The sequence below is a fragment of the Lemur catta genome, chromosome 15 (assembly GCF_020740605.2).
Source record: "Lemur catta isolate mLemCat1 chromosome 15, mLemCat1.pri, whole genome shotgun sequence".
In the NCBI taxonomy this organism is placed as follows: Eukaryota; Metazoa; Chordata; class Mammalia; order Primates; family Lemuridae; genus Lemur; species Lemur catta.
The window spans coordinates 28483755-28502314 of record NC_059142.1 but is presented as its reverse complement, the minus strand read 5'-3'; the positions used below and the strand labels follow the sequence as shown (position 1 = coordinate 28502314).

Genomic DNA, 18560 nt, shown 5'->3' with positions numbered 1-18560 from the left:
GTTGTTCCCAAGAAGGAGGGTATGTGGACATGCTCCCCCAAACATGCCTACCATGAAAGGAACAAGAAGGGCACCCCTTTAATGGCACCATCCCATGGGCTTGTCTTTAGTTATATCTGACATTCATGTTTCTCTCCATTCATTAAACAAGTATTTATTGAGCACCTACAGTTTCCTCTTTCTGTCCTATTTTGTCCTCTTTACCTGTAGGTTCTTAGGGAAAGTTCCTGACTTTGTCTTGGCCAATCAGCCAAGAGTTGGAGGGGAGAGGCTCTTGGCTCCATCTCTTCTGGAATAATCCCATGCCCCCCGCTGGATTCAAGTCCACGAGGTCTGATTCCATTTAGAACCATCACCACTGCCCAGATAGACTCAAAAAAGCTAAGACGCATCCTTGCCCAGAGGCCAGCATGGGTGGTAGATTCAGGACAGCCTGCTCTGGGAACTACAGGTGCCATTAAGTAGTGGCACATTCATGGTTGGCCAACTCGACCTCCAGGGACAGTGAAGAAGAGTAGAGAGAGCCTTGTCCTTCCCCTGACACCTACAAGAAGATGACATTCTGGGGACAGGAGGAGTGGAAACACAGAGCAGCCCTCACCCAGCACAAAGGGCCCCAGCTCGTGGGCTTCCTGCCCTTGACACTGGGCCCTGGCTGCAGCCACCTCCACTGCTGCCACAGGGCTGAGACCACCAAGATACCACCCCAATACTCACCACCACAGCCAGCCAGAGATGCTGGGGAGGCTGTGGCTGGGGGACATTTTGCATTTTTGAGCCTTTTTAGTGCTCCAGGCAAGAGACTGTTTCATTCAACAGTGTGTCTAAATTTCTACAACCTTCAGGAATTCATTCTTTCTAGGTGTACTGAGATGCCAAGATGCAAAATGGATCAGCACGGGCCCTTTCTGGTGCCCTCCCCACTCCTGAGTGGCTCCTATCTCCAGAGCTGGGGCTGCCAGCACACAGAATCGTCACCCAGGAGGGGCTCCAGGGAAGCCCTTCTTGACAGCTGCAGAGCCAGTGCCACTGGTGCAGCCAGCACAGCCTGTCAGACCCCCCTCAAGTACGGTACCCGTGCAGGGGACACCAGGCCCGCCTTTGCCTGCTCAGGCCCGAGGCATATTCCCAGCCTATGGGGTGAGTTTCTCTCCGCCAGGTCACATCTGTGCCCTTGGGAGCTTGGTTTATAGAGTTAGTCCCAGATTGAGATCCCCTTCCTGGCTCCAAGACAGTGACGTGTCATTTTCTCTCTGCAAAACAGAAGTCCCCCTCGGCAGCACCTGCCCTCATGAGGTTGTTGCAGGGATGCGGCGAGTGCCAAGCACAGGGCACCGGGCTGGCACGTGGCAAGGGGCAAGGGTGAGAAAGCCCTGGCCACGAGGCCCTTCCCGCTGGATCCCAGCACCGCAGGGCTCCGGTTACCCTACAAGTGGCAATGCCCCAAGGTCACGTGCCCCACTGAGCCTTCTAACTAATTAAGTTGTTGATTCCAAGCAGTGTCTGCATTGTCTGCAAACGCACAGTCCCCCTTCCGTGCCTCTGGTCCCTGCCCCTGGGAGCTCCCAGTCTGATGGAGGAGGTGAGGGGCAAGCTCTCACATGAGGCCGAGGTAGGACAGAGGAGGGAGGGGATGGGTGCTTGGCCCCAGCTGACCCTCCGGCCTGGACTGATGCACCTCTAAGGTGCTCTCTAGAGAGCCCTCCTGCCTCCTGAACCTTCTTGCCCTTCAGTGACTTTACTAGCAGATCAGAGAGGTCTGACCTTGCTCAAGGTCAGACAGGCAGGGGGTAGTGCCAGACTCCCAAGCCAGCTCTCCAAGGCCCCAAACTCAGTTTTCTCCAGCCTTGCTAAAGGCAGAGGACTCAGAGCTGCCTCTCCCAGGAGCCCTGGAGCACTCACATGTACATGGGTACATATGCACATGTACACACGTGCACAAACTCCTGGCCCACCCTGGCCTCCAGCACAGTGTGGAGCCGCTGCCATTTGAGCCAACCCTCTTCTTCCAGCACACCTCAGTGTTGCCTTCATGAGACTCGGGCAAGGACCTCTTTCCCAGGAACCCCGGGGAACGGAAGCAGGCCCGCCAGGCCCTGAGCCCTGCTCTGCCCCTGCTGTCTCGAGGCGGCCGTTGGCGCTGAGCAGATAAGGAGATCTAATCAGGCCTGTGGCCGGCAGCTCCACCGTGGTTGATGGACAGTTCTTGTGAAAGTGGTTGCAGAAGCTTGAGGTTCTGAGCTGGCCAGGGGAGGTTGGGAGGGAAGGTTCTTGGGCATCGCAGCTGAAAGATGCCCGGGCGGGAAGCCTCCCTTGTGGTTCAGGGTCCGGACATCAGCCTGGCAGGGGCCTGGCCTGCCACAGCATCCACTGACCCAGAGCTGGCCTGGCCCAAGGAGAAGAATGCCCCTGACAAAAGGCACCGGGCCTGACAGATACACAGTACAAATCCATCCCCTGGCTCCAGAGCCATGACAGGCAAGATCACGGCAAATGCTTTCATCCCACAAATATGTATTAAGCCCCTACCCGGCAGCGTGTTAGGTGTTGAGGCTACAGTGGGCAACAAAACAGGCACATGCCTCTTTCTTTATGGCACTCACAGACCTGCAGGGACTGGAGCTTAATCAAATCCAACCACAGAAACACATGTGTAACTGTATGATGTTAAGTTCCAGGAGAGGAGCTACAAGAGTGAGGAATAAGAAGACCCAGCCAGCTGAGTCTCAGCCCGTGGAGGGGAGGACAGGAGAGACTCCCTGTGGCTGAGACCTGGAAGACCAGCAGGAGTCGGCCAAGCGCAAGAGGGAAGAGCCTTCACCGTTGAGACCCAAAGCAGGAAGCGGATAGGCCCGTTTCGGGAGCTGAAGGCCAGCGAGTGGGTTTTGAGGGCAGAGGAACAGAGAGAGGGGAGACGGGGTGCTGGAGTGGGGAGGTGCCAGGAGCCAGATTGTGCCAGCCCCGTTGGGGAATGCTGCATGGAGGGACAAGATGAGTCAGCAGAGGGAACAGGATGCTCATGGGACCAGTGACGCCAAGTCCCCCAGATCCTGACTCCCACAGCCACCAAGGAAGGAGGAGGAGCAGCTGAGGATGCCCTCACCCTCTCTGGCCCCCTCATTCCCAGTCTCCAGGCAGCCTTGTCTCCTCCTGTCACCCCAACAGTGGTCTTCTTGATGGGTCTCAGTACCGATCTTTCCTCCTGCGTGGCTCAGTCTTGGACTTGTATTTCACCCATTTCCATTTCAGAGGAAGAGCTCTCCCCCACGACCCCCAGCCTCTGAGGTCCAGACAGGCCCGGGGACCTGCAAGGAGCCTGGCCCACCCCTGGCAGTGGGCTCTGGACTCCCAGCCCTGTGGGGTGTCCCAGCTGACATCCCTGGCACAAGGCCTCCACGCTCAGTGGACTGTCCATCCTCACCTCCTCCAACCACCTGCAGCTCAGGCTCCTGCTCCCCAGCCTTGCATGGGGGACCCACCTATTGCCTGTGCTAAGGCCCTTCCCCCTCTACATCACCTCCAAGGCCCCCTCAAGCCCTGCCCCACCCCACTCACCAGCCTGTTGGGGTCAAGACCCCGGGAGTAGCTGAACTGCCATCCGGAGAGGGCTGAGGATTTGGGATTTGGGATTTGGGCAGGGGAGGAGACGTGTCTTCCTGTCCAGGGTGGAAAAGGGTGTACGGACTCACAGAGTTAAGCCGGGACCTGGTTCGCTCATGTCCCACAAACATTCCTAAGCGCTGGGCCTGGGCCCAGTCCTGTGCTGGGGGCTGGGTCCACAGCTGTAAAGATCAGGCCTTGGCGCCATGTGTGTCCCCACACCATAGCACCGCGTGTCCTTGCATGTAAACAGTTGATTTGACATAAACAGTGATAGTGCAGTCATTGCAAAGATGAAGATTTCCTTGATTTCCTTCAATTCTGTCGCTCTATAGGAACTTTTGATTTGTGTTTAACATTAAACCAGTGAAAAAGTGCAAACTGTGAAGTATAATATTTTTGTGCAAGTGCAAATTTTATTTTATACATGAAATATCTTATTAAATTTGAATAATGTCTCTAAGATCGCATTTATTCTCCTTTCTAAACTTGTAATTGTTCATTTTAAAATGAAAGAACAAATCAAGAAAACAGAAACTGCAATGATATATTAAATACTAAAACTACCAATATGTAGGTAGTTTTTCCCCAGTTAAAACATACTCATATCATTAAAAAGTATCAATCCATTATTCCTTTCCTTTTTATACTGTAATATTTCATTTTTATTGCTTTTTTTTTTTACTGGCATGAACAAAGTTCAAGAAATGAAAACTTTCACACATCTCTTTTCTTGCCATAATTATTACTTGTTTCATTTAATGAGTATTACTAAAAATGATTTCATTGTGTAAAGGAGAGGGTATCAAAAAATAACCTCCTCCCAGTGTCAGACACTGCAGGTCACCACTGGGCAACACTTAACCCCAGGGACCATCGAGGGTCCCAGTGGGCTTGCTGAAAAGCCCACGGGGGAGTCGGGGGACTTCGGGGCCACACCCCTCTTCTTGTCCCTGAGTATGGTTCGCCCTGGACACAGGAGGAAGTGGACGTCAGAGCAGACCACTGTGGGGCATGGCAAGTGCGCCTGCCCCCAAAGCAGGCCACAGCTGGGGTGGGGGGTGGAGCCCAGGCCTCCAGGGGCTCCATCACTCCGTCACCAACCTGTCCTTTCACTCAGTCTCCAGTGGCCCCAGCCTGGCAGCTGGCACACCCGCTCTGGCATGAGCATGAGGACTCCGAGCCAGGCTCTGAACACCCCTAGCTTTGGAGGCCTCCCTTCCAGCTGCTCAGCCCCGCAAAGCCCTTGCAGCCACTGCCCCACCCTTCACGCCGGTGGCAATCACTGCCCTTGAGGGACAGCCTCTAGTGAGCTGGATAAAGGAAGCAACAACAGGGCAGGACAAGAAGGTTTAGCCAACAGCCCTGTTGAGTGCCTGCTGTGTGCCGGGCACAGCGTCGACGAGGCGGCCTGGTGATGCCTCCGTCGCCCGGTGGGGAGGAGGGCTCAGAGGCTGAGCAGCTTGCCCGAGTGGATCACAGTCCTGGGATTGGGGCCCAGGCCTAAGAGCCCCCGTGCACTAAGTGCTGTGGCTTAGGGACCCGGCCTTGCTTGCTGGGTGGGTCAGAGATGGCTTCCCAGACAGAGCCAGGAGGAAGGGGGCGCTTCTTGCGGAATCAGGAGCTGCCTGGATGGGGTTTGTACTGGGGGGGCAAGGTGGCTGGAGCCTAGGGGCAGGGGCCTGCGGCAGGGCGGCAGAAAGCAGCTTGAAGGGGCACCCGGTGGCCAGAGCCCAGGAGAGCCGGGTGGCAGGCTGGGCCTCTGCTCCAGCCCCAGCAGTGCCTCCGGGAACCGCCCTGCGCGGCCTGCGGCCTCCTCAGTCGACGGGCCGGAATCCCCAAGAAATCGGCCAACATGGCAGGGTTGGGTCTGGGTCATTGTCCCAGTGACCCACGGCAGCCCACAGCTGTGGCAAACCCTTGCACAACTCACTATTGCTGAAGAATTAGAGACCCTTTGCGGGACTTTGAGCGCCGGGGACCCTGGAAGGAGGGCAACCCGGGTTACATACACCCGACCAGCCCCAACCCCAACCCGGGGCCTCGGGCTCCCTGAAGGCAGGGGAGGTGAGGAGAGCTGAGGGGCACTCTGTGATCTCTAAGACCTCTCTCCGCCACGAGGGCCACTGTCCCATCTCACAGGCTGGAAACCGAGGTCCAGTGAGTGGTGTGACTTATCCCAAGTCGCGCAGTGAGGCCGCGGCAAGGAGCCCCGTGCACTTTCAGCTCCTACACGGTGGCTTCCACCCAGGCCCCCTTGTCACAGGAGAGGGGCCTCCGCTTAAGATAAGATCGGGAGGGGCCACGCCATCAACTGCAGCTTGTGAAAGGGGTTGCCGAAGCAAAGTGGCTGTTTCAAGAGCAACCGTCGTGCTGGTGGCATTGCTGCAGGAGCGGGGCGGCGGGGGGCGCCGGGCGGGGCTTAGGTAGGGCCTGGAGGTTGCGGGCAGAGACAAGCCCACTTGCACCAGCCGTGCTGGGAGCCTGGCAGGTACGGGGTCTGCACTGAGAAAGGAGCGGACGTGCCCACCTGAAGAAGGGGCATGGCAGGTGCCGGGCACAGCGATGGCGATTCTGGAGCGAGCCCCAGAGCCGAGCACGCGCACGCGCTCTCCAGGAAGGCCGGGCGGGTCAGGAGCAGAGGCTGAGCCACGAGCGGCCCTGGTCCCTCGGTGGCAACTGCAGGAGGAAAGGCGTGTTGGTGGGGGACGGCTGGCTGGGGCGCCTTCTACACTCGGGATGTGGACACGGAGGCACAGCGGAGGTCACGTAGCTAGTGACAGAGCCGGATTCGAACCCAAGTCACCCTGAGCCCACTGCAGCAAGTCACCTCTGAAGAAGTGACCCCCTAATCAGGCCCAGTAGGAACTCAGAGTTTAAACCTACTTCTCAGAGTAAACCTACTACTGACGCGCACTGAAGAAGCAACTCCCGGGGAAGAATAGAGCCCATGGTGGGCCCGCGGCTTCGATGGAGGCCTGCTGCCACACAGCTCGCTCTGTGGGGTGTCTTACCCCAACCCCTGCCACCTCTCTGTGTCCCCCACACGGCCCCAGGAGGCATTTCACTGCCAGGCCCCGCCCCAGCCACAGCCTCCCTCTCCTGGAGGGAGCTGGTGGGGGTAGGGGTATGGGGGGCAAGTCCTTGATCACACATCATTCATTCATTCATTCAGTAAACACTTATTGAGCACCTACTAAATGCCAGGCCTCACGCTGGGCATGCAGGGATACGACAGTAAGCCCAACCCAGGTCCTGCCCTGTCGGGGGAGGAGAGGAGCCTTTCCAATCATCTGGCTCAACTCCCACTTCAGGGATGTGAAAACTGAGGCCTGGAGAGGGGAAGGGACTTGTGCAAGGCCATGCAGCCAGTCAGTGGCAGGGCAGGCCCGGTCCTCATCCGAGGCACACTGCTCCCCAGCCATCCAGCAAATACTCATCCAGTGACACCTGTGTCCCAGGTGCCACCCACGTCAGTGGATTCAGCAGTAGAGGGTGGGGATGGAGTGAGGGGGTAGGGGGAAGAACATCCCCAGCCCAGCAAGGGGTGGGGTGGGGGGGGGTGTTTCAGTCTCACAACTCCCCTGAAAACCAGAGGGAGGTTCCAGAAACCCCACCCAAAAGGCTGGGCTTCTGGGGCCCAGAGCTGCCCTCCCCCCAGCCTAGGATGGGATATAAACGTCCCTCCCCAGCTACTTCCAGAGAAGAGCAGGAGGAGGTCAGAGGTCGGCTGTGGGTCCTCCAGGCAAGCAGCCCTCTGTGCAGGCCGGAGGTGTCGCTCGCTCCCCCAGCTGGGGAAGTCTCATTGCAGGGATGCAGCTGCTCCTGGCCCTGGCAGGGGTCCTAGCCACACTCAACCTTGCCCAGCCCTGGGAGGGCACTGCCCCAGGTAATAGCCCCTTAGACAGCCAGGGAGGAGGGCTGGTCTGAGGGAAGGAGAATGGAGGGGATGTGCTTGGGTCTGGGGGGGGGGTCTGTGGCTCCCCTGAACCCTAAGTCCCCATCCCCCTTGAGCAGCCTCCCCCAGAGCAGTGGAGACCTCGGTCCTCCAGGACTGCATAGCAGAGGCCAAGTTGCTGGTGGATGCTGCCTACAATCGGACCCAGAGGAGGTGGGCCTGGGTCTGGGGGCTGCATGGGCCTGGGAGGGCCAATGAGGCGGGATGGGCTCCAGCCAAGGTCATGGCACCCAGCGCCCACCCCTGAGCCCTGAGGGATCTCCGCCGTTGGTAGAGAGCCTCCCTCCCATCCACCCTCATCTGTTTGCCCTGTCCTGACTGTCCACTGGGCTGGGGCTCTGCTGGCAGCTCTGCACCCCTCCCCCAGCCCTCACTTGTCTTCTGAGCAGCATAAAGCAGCGCCTTCGCAGCGGCTTGGCCAGCCCCATGGACCTCCTGTCCTACTTCAAGCAACCAGCAGCGACCACCAGGACAGTCGTTCGGGCTGCGGATTATATGCATGTGGCCTTGGGGCTGTTGGAAAAGAAGTTGCAACACCAGTGGTCCAGACCCTTCAATGTCACTGGTACTCTGCTCCCCACTGAGCCCCTGGGGCCTGCCCTGTCCTGGGAGGGGAAAGAAGCTGGGGTGGGGGGACAGCAGCACAGCCCTGGGGTACTGGGAGGAGAGAGGTAAAGGGACGGGAGGTATGGAACAGGCCAGCTCAGGCCTGCCCACCTGCCCTGCCCCCAGATGTGCTGACGGAAGCCCAGCTGCAGCGGCTGTCCCAGGCCAGCGGCTGTGCTCTCCGGGACCAGGCTGAGAAGTGCAGCAACAAGTACCGCACCATCACTGGGAGATGCAACAACAGGTAGGTGCCAGGGGCTGCACCTGACCCAGGGACACCTCCCTTCCCTCACCCGCCCCCTCCCTCCATACGGAGCTTGCTAACCCTGACCCACCCCCTGCTGCAGGAAGAGACCCTTGCTGGGGGCCTCCAACCAGCCCTTGGCCCGCTGGCTGCCCGCCAGGTACGAGGATGGGCTGTCACTTCCCTTTGGCTGGACCCCCAGCAGGACGAGAAATGGCTTTCTCCTCCCTCTGGTGAGTCAGGGCTGGGGGTGTGGAGGACGTGTGATCTCGTTTAAATGCAGGAGTAGAACACTGCCCGGAGTCGTCCAGACAGGGCGCGAACCCGGGCTCTCCCACTGACCAGCAAATAAAACAGTTTTCTGAGTCTGTTTCCTCATCTATAAAATAATAGTAAAACCTACCTCATAGAGCTAGTGTGAATATTAAGTAAAATATTTGGTGTAAACAGCTATACAGAATGTGATCTCTTAATGCTAACTTTACAGTATTGGGGTTTTATTCTCTGAGAGAATTAGTGTCAAAGCATCTTACTAAATATGAAGAGCTATACACCTGAATCTGGTTCTGTCTACTGATCTATATTATTTCACATTTATGGGCTCATCAATTTCCTATTCATATGTCAATATAACAATATATCACCTACCCATCTATTAACATCTATTAATTAATTTTTCTTCTACTGATCCATCCATCCATCCATCCATCCAGTTCTCTCTATATTTATGATCCATTGCCTCGAAACCAGCCCACGCATCTAAGAATCGGTGCCATCATCTGGTTACCTGTTGGTCTATGAATTGATCTATCAATTTGATCTGTTTACCCCTCTGCAAGAGCTGGTGAGGCCCGAGCCAGCCCACCTGCCCCTGTCCTTCTCTTTCCTGCTGGAACCCTCGGGGCCCACACCAGAGACCATCCTCCCAGAGTGACAGCAACAACAGGAGGTGGCTTCTTCTCCAGGGACAAAGGGGCAAGGGGATGGGAGAGCGGAAGAGGACGAGAGACTGTCAACTCCAGCAGGGGCAGCTGCGGCCCCCTGAGTCCCAGTTGGCACGACACCTTGCGGGGCTGGGAGCCCAGGCCCCACGCTGACGTTATTTCCCCACCAGGTCCGGGCCGTCTCCAACCAGATCGTGCGCTTCCCCACCCAGAGGCTGACCTCCGACCGGGGCCGGTCCCTCATGTTCATGCAGTGGGGCCAGTTCATCGATCACGATCTGGACTTCAGCCCGGAGTCCCCAGCCAGAGTGGCCTTCACTGCGGGCGTTGACTGTGAGAGGACCTGCGCCCAGCTGCCCCCTTGCTTTCCCATCAAGGTACCCTCGGCCAGTCTCCCGGGCCCCTGGTGGGCCCTCTTCCCAGGCAGGGGGCTGGCGGGGGGTCGGGAAGACTGAGGCAACGTCCTGAAGGAGCCGTGTGTGGAGCTCAGGTGTGAGACGGAGACACGGGAGACACAGCCGGGCACAGGCTCTAGTGCTGTGCAGGTCTGAGGGCAGGGGGTGGGCCCGTCTGCCAGGGAGTTTCGTGGAGGCGGAAGCGCTCGAGACAGGCATTGGCCCATGGGTCTGATTCCCACAGGCGGGGCCTCGGGGCCTCTGCTTTTGGAAACCTTCGAGGGTCCTGCAGCTCTCACCAACTCGTGGGCTTGGGCTGTGAGCAGGGTCCTGTCCTTCGGGCTGGGAGGCAAGGCTGGTGTGGGCACTAGGGAGGAAAAGGTGGAATCCAGGGAGCAGAGTTTCTGCTGGGGACGTAGGGGACACACACGCACACACTCATACACATTCACTCCCCCTTAACAGGCCAGGTGACATTCGTGAGGGATAACACGTAAGGTCCCTGGCTGGCCCCTGCCTGTCGTCACCCTATCCATTCCTCAAGCCCTGGCTCGGGGACCCCTCCTCTGGGGAGCCTTCCCAGATCTTCCTATTACACCTTTAGCATTTGGCTTTTACGTTAAGCATAGCAAATGCCACTTCAGTTTAGAGTTACTTAATTCTGTGTGTGTGTGTGTGTGTGTGTGTGTGTGTGTGTGTGTGTTTCATGGAACCGCCAGTTCCCTGCAAACTTAACTGGGTTTTCTGACCTTCATAGTCTTCAAAGCACCCAACAAGAAAGGAGCTTAGAAAAGGCCCATCAAATTGAACAGAATTAAAGGAGCACAAGCCTGAATGTCAGAACTATGTTCTCAACCTGCCTCTCTCGCTAACTAGTTCCCACGTCCCCTCTCTGAGGCTGTTTCCCCATCTGTAAAATGAGGATCTGGCCTCACTCATTTCTAACCTTTGATAACTCCCTGATACAAAGTGCTAGGGACACTCAGACCAAAGGGGTGAGTGGCACGAGTCTGGGTGAGGCGAGGAGGGCTCCCTGGAGGAGGCGAGTTTTAAGCAAGGTTTTGAGGGAGGTGGGGGATGACCAAGAGGTGTGGGCCTGCTATGGAGGGGTCTCAGTGTCATTCTTTCATCTCAGATCCCACCCAACGACCCCCGCATCAAGGACCGGCATGACTGCATCCCCTTCTTCCGCTCGGCCCCCCGCGTGCCCCCAAAGCAGGAACACGGTCCGAAACCAGATCAACGCGCTCACCTCCTTCGTGGACGCCAGCATGGTGTACGGCAGCGAGGTCTCTCTGGCCCTGCGGCTCCGCGACCAGACCAACTACCTGGGGCTGCTGGCGGTCAACACCCGCTTCCGCGACAACGGCCGGGCCCTGCTGCCCTTCGACAACCTGCGTGAGGACCCGTGTCTGCTCACCAACCGCTCCGTGCGCATCCCCTGCTTCCTGGCAGGTCAGACTGGGGGAGAGGTGGCGTCTTCCCAGAGAACAGCCGTGCCTGTGTCCCAGATTGGGAAGCCGGGTGGATGCAGGGAGGGTACACGGTGGGGACCTCAGGATCAGGCACAGTCAGAATCTGTAAGGGGAAGGACTTTGCAAGCCCTGTGTGTGGCCGAGATTACTGCTTGACCATCCCCAGCAAGAAGGGACCCACCAGCTACGTGGCACTTCAGCCCCTCCCCAAGCAGCTCTGACTTTTAGGAAGGTCCCCCTTGTTTTGACCCACTATCCACCTGTTGCTCCGAGTCATGTTTCTGGAACCTCAGAGAGGCTGCCTCTCTTTCACACAGCAACTGCCCCTTTAATTACCTGAAAGTAGCTGTTATTTCCGTCTGCATTTTTTTCTCTGGGCTAAATTCCTTTGCCAGGCTGGGCTAAATTTCCCTAGTCCCCCCAGCCCCCTCCACACGCACGCACTGTGGCCAGACACTGTTGCCTGGTCCCTTCTTTTGGCTGCATAATTTGAATTCCCTGCATGTACATGGTTATAATAATAATGGTAATCACTTCTGGTTATTTAAGATATTAAATGTGCCATCCCTAACCCTTCCAGCAGCCCTAAAAGGAGGGGATTGGCATTCTCGTTTTACGGATGAGAAACTGAGACCCAGGGAAGAGGAATAATGTGCTCAAGAGCACAGAGTTTCAAAGGGCAGAGTTCACGTTAGGGACTCAAGCCAGTGTGGCTCCCGTCTCTGCTCCGCCCACGGCTTTCCACTGCTCTCCTCACAGGGGGTCGGCTCCGTCCCATGTCTAAGGACTGCACATTTGTGTGTCCTGGGAAGAGCAGCATGTACCTTCATGACGATCTACTGAAGAGCTGCCCAAATAAGGCCTTGTGCAAAAGGGCTTGGTTAAAAGCAAGCGAATGACTGAATTTACTTTCCTTCCCTGCCTATAGAAGGTCTGGGGCAGGAACAGGGCTCTGCACGACCCTCCTCTTTCTCTTTCCCTCTGGCTCCCCAGGGAGAGGAGCATGGCACCAAGTCCAAAGACAAGAAAAGGTACAGCCTTTGGTAGAGAACAAGCAGATGGATGCAGTGCATGGGACAAGCGGGCCCACAGTCCCAAGGTCAAGGTTCTAGGAGTCATCGGGTCCCTCCACCATAGCTGGTCTGGGCTGTGGATCTGGTCGTCTTGGGCAGAGGTTTCCCTGCCTGAGACCAGCAGCTGCCCTGTGCTTTCCCACCTAGCCTGAACCTGCTGCAGCCACGAAGACCCCACTGTCCTCCCTTCCTGGCCTGTCATGTTGGGGGACCAGGGTGGCAGTTAAATAGGCGCTCACAGCACAGCCGAGGAGATGGAAGTCTAGTGAGGCCCAGGAGCCCGTTTCTGCAGTCCCCAGCCCTCTGTCTGCCTTAGCAGAAAGACATTTCTCTGGAAACGGCTGTGGTAACTCTGAACTTCGGGTTTTCAAGGTGACTCCCGATCGTCGGAAACTCCCAAACTGGCAGCCATGCACACCCTATTTGTGCGTGAGCACAACCGCTTGGCCACTGAGCTGCGGCGCCTGAACCCCCGGTGGACGGGAGACAAACTGTACAACGAGGCTCGGAAGATTGTGGGGGCCATGGTCCAGGTAGGGGGCCCTGGGTCCCAGCATCCCTCAGAAGACAGCCTGGCACGGAGAAGCCACCTGAGGATGTGGCTCTCACCTTCCTTAACACATCCTTGGGGATGCGCCTCAAGCTAGCTGGGTCCGGGTGACTGGGGGTGTGCCTGACATCTGACCTCTACCCCCGATTCTGCCACTCACTCACTGTGTGATCCTGTCCATGTCACTCAGCATCTCCATCTACCAATGCAAAATTAACACTGCCATATTTGGCATGATGACAATGATAATACGTCCGAGTGGCCCTTTGCAAAGGCAAGGGTGTGGGACGTGCAGCCACTGGGGCAATGTTCCTCCTGTCTTCTCTCCCAGATCATCACCTACCGAGACTTTCTGCCCCTGGTTCTGGGCAAGGCCCGGGCCAGGAGAACCCTGGGGCCCTACAGAGGGTACTGCTCCAACGTGGACCCACGCGTGGCCAATGTCTTCACCCTGGCCTTCCGCTTCGGCCACACCTTGCTCCAGCCCTTCATGTTCCGCTTGGACAGCCGATACCAGGCCTCGGCACCCAACTCGCAAGTCCCTCTCAGCTCTGCCTTCTTTGCCAGCTGGCGAGTCGTGTATGAAGGTGACCAGGTTTTCCAGAGGCAAATGAGGGTGAGGGTGGGGGGCACAGCCTTCCCCAGGTGGGCTGGGCTGACTGCCAGGAGGCCAGGCTGCCGCTGAGGCCACTGCTAAAATCTCCCCAGGACAGTGGGGACAAGGCAGGACACTCAGTCACAGGCCTCCCATCCCCTGGGACTTCTAAAAGGGGCAGAGACTGATGTCAGACCCGCAAGGAGTTTGCCTTCACCTTCCACTCTTTAAGAAGTGGGGTGACCTCTCTCCTTCCCAGCTGCAGCTCCTTCATGTCCCCCAGGTCTCTGTTTCCTGACAAATATTATGGAATGTAAGCGACTGGCTGGTCTAGCTCTGGGCTAGCTTGGCATCCTGTGATGACCCGCTCCCTGAGGCTGGTCCAATCTGTGCTGCTCACGTTCCCCGCCACCAGGTGGCATCGACCCCATCCTCCGCGGCCTCATGGCCACCCCGGCCAAGCTGAACCGTCAAGATTCCATGTTAGTGGATGAGCTCCGGGACCGGCTGTTCCGGCAAGTGAGGAGGATCGGGCTGGACCTGGCGGCTCTCAACATGCAACGCTCCCGGGATCACGGCCTTCCAGGTGAGGGGGCTGCCTGCCTCTCCCCGCAGCTTCGCGCCGGCCGGGGCTGCCGCCTCCTTTCTGACCGGGGCTGTGGCAGGATGTGCAGTGGTGCGGAGGCATGCAAGGCCAAGGTCGATGCAACAACACACTCCTGGGAACACCTGCTGGCCATCCTGCCGAGGCTCTCCCACCTGCTGGAGGGTCTCCAGCTTTAGGTTCACCACAGGACTGGGACTTGGGCACAGGAGCTGAAAACGGGAGATCAGGACTTTCCAAGTAGAGAAAGCAGTAGATTTAAAAGGCAGGGAAGAACTGCCCCATTCCCCAAAACCTGGCAAGCTCCAAGGAGGAAGGCTAAAATTCCAGGGCTACAGAAACACTCCTTGCTCTAAGTGGAGAAAGGCCAAGAGCTTAGAGGCAGGGAACAGGGGGAATACAATTAAGTTTGCACTGGCTGTTTGGTGAGGGCACCAAAGACTTTATCCCAGGAAAGCCAAAAAAGTAGGCACCTTGCTAGGCATTTTCATGTATATTAACTTATTTTGTCCTCCCAGTGACCTGGAGAAGCAGTTATTACAGCCATTTATAGATGAGGAAATAAGGTCAGAGACAGCTATTAATTTGCCCAAGGTCACATAAGTAGGAAATAGTAAATTCCACAGTTCTTTCTTACTTATTTATTTTAGAGACAGGGTCTTGCTATGTTGCCCAGGCTGATCTCAAACTCCTGGCCTCAAACGATCCTCCTGCTTTGGCCTCCCAAAGTGCTAGGATTATAGGCGTGAGCCACCATGCCCTGCCCAATTTTTCCTTGCTTCCCCCCATTCAATCCCATTAAAGGAAGGCTCAGGCCACTGCCTTGCTCCTCTCTCCTTCCCATCTCCCACCTCCCTGTCTAGACAGAACCTGACGCCCCATCTTCCTCAGCTGATCCTTGGCCACGTGGGGAGTGGGGGGACTTCCTACTGCCCACCCCACTTAACGCAGTGCCTAGCAGCACACAGCAGACTCTCAAGAAACCTATTTCTTTCCTTCCTTAAACTTGGGTGTTTCTGACAGCGCCAGAGCTGTGGGCACCCCTGCTGGAGAACTGAGATCACTAGCCACCCAAGCTACCACACACTGAGCTTCTGCATCCCCATACCTGTTCCCTCCAAGCCATCCCAGGAATTTTATCCTGATGCTAGCTCTTGCAGTCGCCTCTAATCCCCTCCCAAGTCTAACACCAAATTTGGAATTGGACAACCTGGTTTGAACTTACTTAATAGTGCAATGACCTTGGAAGAGTCATGGTTGCTCAACTTCAGCAAATATATCAGATATAATTAACATACCACAAAAGTACCTCCCAAAGGTGCTGTGAGGCTCCTGAGAGAGATTCATCCAACAGTGCTTAGTAATGGTAAAACACTGGTTTTCCTTGTTCCGCTGGCAGATGGCGTTTGCAAGCTGTAATTCAATGGACGATGTTGCGCTGGTGTTTCTTCAGGACAAGGCAGAGCTATGTCCTGCCATGATTGTCCACACCATATTATGTGGCTTGGCCCCATGTGGGATCCTGATAGCTGAGAAATCAGTATGGATGGTCCTTGGAAGTTTCTGAAAACATTTCGTTTTTTTGAGACAGTCTCACTCTGTCACCTCAGCTAGAGTGCAGTGGTGTCATCATAGCTCACTGCAACCTCAAATTTCCAGGCTCAAGCGATCCTCCTGCCTCAGCCTCCTGAGTAGCTGGGACTACAGGTGTGCACCACCACTCCTGGTTAATTTTTTCTATTTTTTAGTAGAGACAGGGTCTTTCTTGTTCTTGCTCAGGCTGGTCTTGAACTCCTGACCTCAAGTGATCCTCCTGCCTTGGCCTCCCAAAGTGCTAGGATTACAGGCGTGAGCCACCGCACCCATCCTGAAAACTTTTTAAAAACAGCTTTATTGTGATATACCATAAAATTCACCATATGAAGTATACAAAATCAATGATTTTAGTGTGTTTAGAGTTATGCAATCATCACCATGATCTAATATCAAAACAGTATCCTCAGCCTCAAAAGAAACCTTATATTAGGTCACTCCCTAACCCCACCTTAGCCCCTGCTAACTGCTAACATACTTTGTGTCTCTATATTGGCCTATCCTGGACCTCTCCTATAAATGGAATCATACAGTGTGTGGTCCTTTTCTGAATTTTATCCATGCTCTTCATTTTTTGGTTTATTCATTTGCTTTTTCATTCATTCTACAAACCTGATTGAAAGTCTTTTACATGCTGGGTACTGTCTTATATGTGCCTAACTAATGCACGTGAGCCTAATAATAATATCATTATATATCAGATTTACGGTTATGAATCTTGGGTTACAACAGCTTTTTACGTTAGGACACACTCCTCAGCCTGATGTATACAGCCTGATGTACACAAAGCATGACTGTCCACTCACATTTTAAATTAGAGGACAGCAATCTGGTCTTGGGAAGGTTCGGGGCCTCTTCTGCCAGTAGGGATCTTTTTGTTCTACCCAGTATTGACTGGCCACAGCTTTGTCTCAGAGAACTTTGGAGAGAAGCAGAAGCCACCAGGAGGTCAGCGAGGCTGAAGGTGCTTCTCCCCTTTCCCCTACAGGCTACAATGCTTGGAGGCGCTTCTGCGGGCTCTCCCAGCCCCGGAATCTGGCACAGCTTAGCCGGGTGCTGAAAAACCAGGATTTGGCAAGGAAGTTCCTGAACCTGTATGGGACGCCTGACAACATTGACATCTGGATTGGGGCCATCGCAGAGCCTCTTTTGCCAGGGGCGCGGGTGGGGCCTCTTCTGGCCTGTCTTTTTGAGAACCAGTTCAGAAGAGCCCGAGACGGAGACAGGTGAGTAAGTGACCCGACCCTAAAAGACATCTGCACCAGAGGCAGAGCAGAAAAACACTAGCATTTCAAGATGGGAAAGCAATGGGGGAAAGTGTTCTTTTGGCTTCATTTCTTCCAAGTTCACAGGATCTGAGATCAGGAGGCTCCTCCCGAAAGCTGGGTCAGAGGAAAAACACACTGACCCAGGCAAGGCTAACACTGCCTGAGCTGGACTCACCGTAAACCCAGGAGATAGACTTGCCAGCCTCACTGTTCCAGGCTAGTGGATTTCAGACAACGGCCAGAAAGGGCTAAATCTGGTTTCCCTCCCATAAGTTTGTGATCCAAGACCTGACTCCTTACTTGGATTTGGTATTTGCCCGGGTCCAAATCCAGCCCTGGCCACTTAAATTACTTTATACTGGGCAATTTATTTAACCACTAAACATGTTTCTTCCTTTATAAAATGGAAATAATACCTATCTTGTAGGAATTTTGTGAGAATTAAATGAAATAACATATGTAAAGCACTTGGCACAAAACAGGTGCTAATTATAAGGCGATTCCTCCCCAACCTTCACCCACTTCTCTTGACCACCCGGTAGGTTCTGGTGGCAGAAAAAGGGTGTTTTCACCAGAAGACAGCGCGAGGCCCTGAGCCAGATTTCCTTGTCTCGAATTGTATGTGACAATACCGGTATCACCACCGTTTCAAGGGACATCTTCAAGGCCAACATCTACCCCCGGGGCTTTGTGAGCTGCAGCCGTATCCCCAGGTTGAACCTGTCAGCCTGGAGAGGCACATAAGGCTTCTGCAGGTAAGAGGAGGCCCCTCCAGCAGCGCCAGGCTGGGTCACGCTGTCACATCCTTCCCTGGATGGGGTAGCTGAGTCCTCCTAGGCCTCTAAGTGGAACAGAACTTGTCACTAGGGACAGGGTACTCCTCCCTAGTGTCTTTCCAGTGTTCTAGCTTTTGGGCCCACAGTCAATCCCAGGGCCTAGGACTTTGGGGGCCAATTAGGAAGTGCCCAACTATCCTCAACTTGGTCACTAATATCTTAATACAGCTCCACTTCTGGATATCCAGCAAATTCCTCACTTAGCCAGGTCTGCTGTTTCCACAGGAGTCTATCCCAAGCTCCAACCCTTGGAGACATATGGAAGGGGAAGACTATGAGGCTGCCTTCATCCTCTGGAGCAACTGTGTCCTGCTGATGCTTTTGCTGGCTACACCTCAGAGTTGGCCGGGAGTGACAGCTGGTGCCCCTAGCAGCAGTGGATTCCCCTGCCTTGGGAGCTTCTTAGGTTTTAGGTTATGAATCAGCGCCAGGTGCAAGGACTTACGGCCCAGGCAAGAGCCAGCTAGAGGGATTCCAGCTCCTTTCTTGTTGCCCAGCCCTCCCCCACCTGACTGGGAGACCACATAGTCCCAGCCTCTGGCCACCCCACAATCCTCCCCCGAGCCTGCGGCTGGGCAGTGCGCTCTGCTTCTCCCAATAAAGCACTGCTGAGCTTGGGGCCGCCATGCCTGTGTTGGGCTGGGGGGTGTGGCTGCAGTCCCATGCTTTGCTCCACATGTTTAAGAGGAGCACTGCTAAGTCGCGAGCTGGCACTGACCGCTAAGCCTCTCCTGGGGCTGACTTAAGAGAGCCCACAGCAACACTCTGGAGTAGGGAAAGGAGGAAAGGGGAGGGCAGAGGCATTAGGGGCCCCGACAA

General features: G+C 55.5%; 1 protein-coding gene across 1 annotated transcript; it reads left to right on the top strand.

Annotated features, from left to right (window-relative positions):
- The first annotated feature begins 7413 nt into the window (after positions 1-7413).
- On the top strand, positions 7414-18501 carry EPX (eosinophil peroxidase). The gene is given in 16 exon segments (XM_045527001.1): positions 7414-7489; positions 7618-7711; positions 7948-8123; positions 8291-8408; positions 8512-8641; positions 9523-9729; positions 10883-10945; positions 10947-11202; positions 12668-12828; positions 13177-13432; positions 13856-14026; positions 16626-16849; positions 16851-16863; positions 17448-17476; positions 17479-17660; positions 17967-18501. Coding segments are annotated over 15 exon segments (2145 nt in total). The 3' UTR covers positions 17650-17660; positions 17967-18501.
- The last annotated feature ends 59 nt before the right edge of the window (positions 18502-18560 follow it).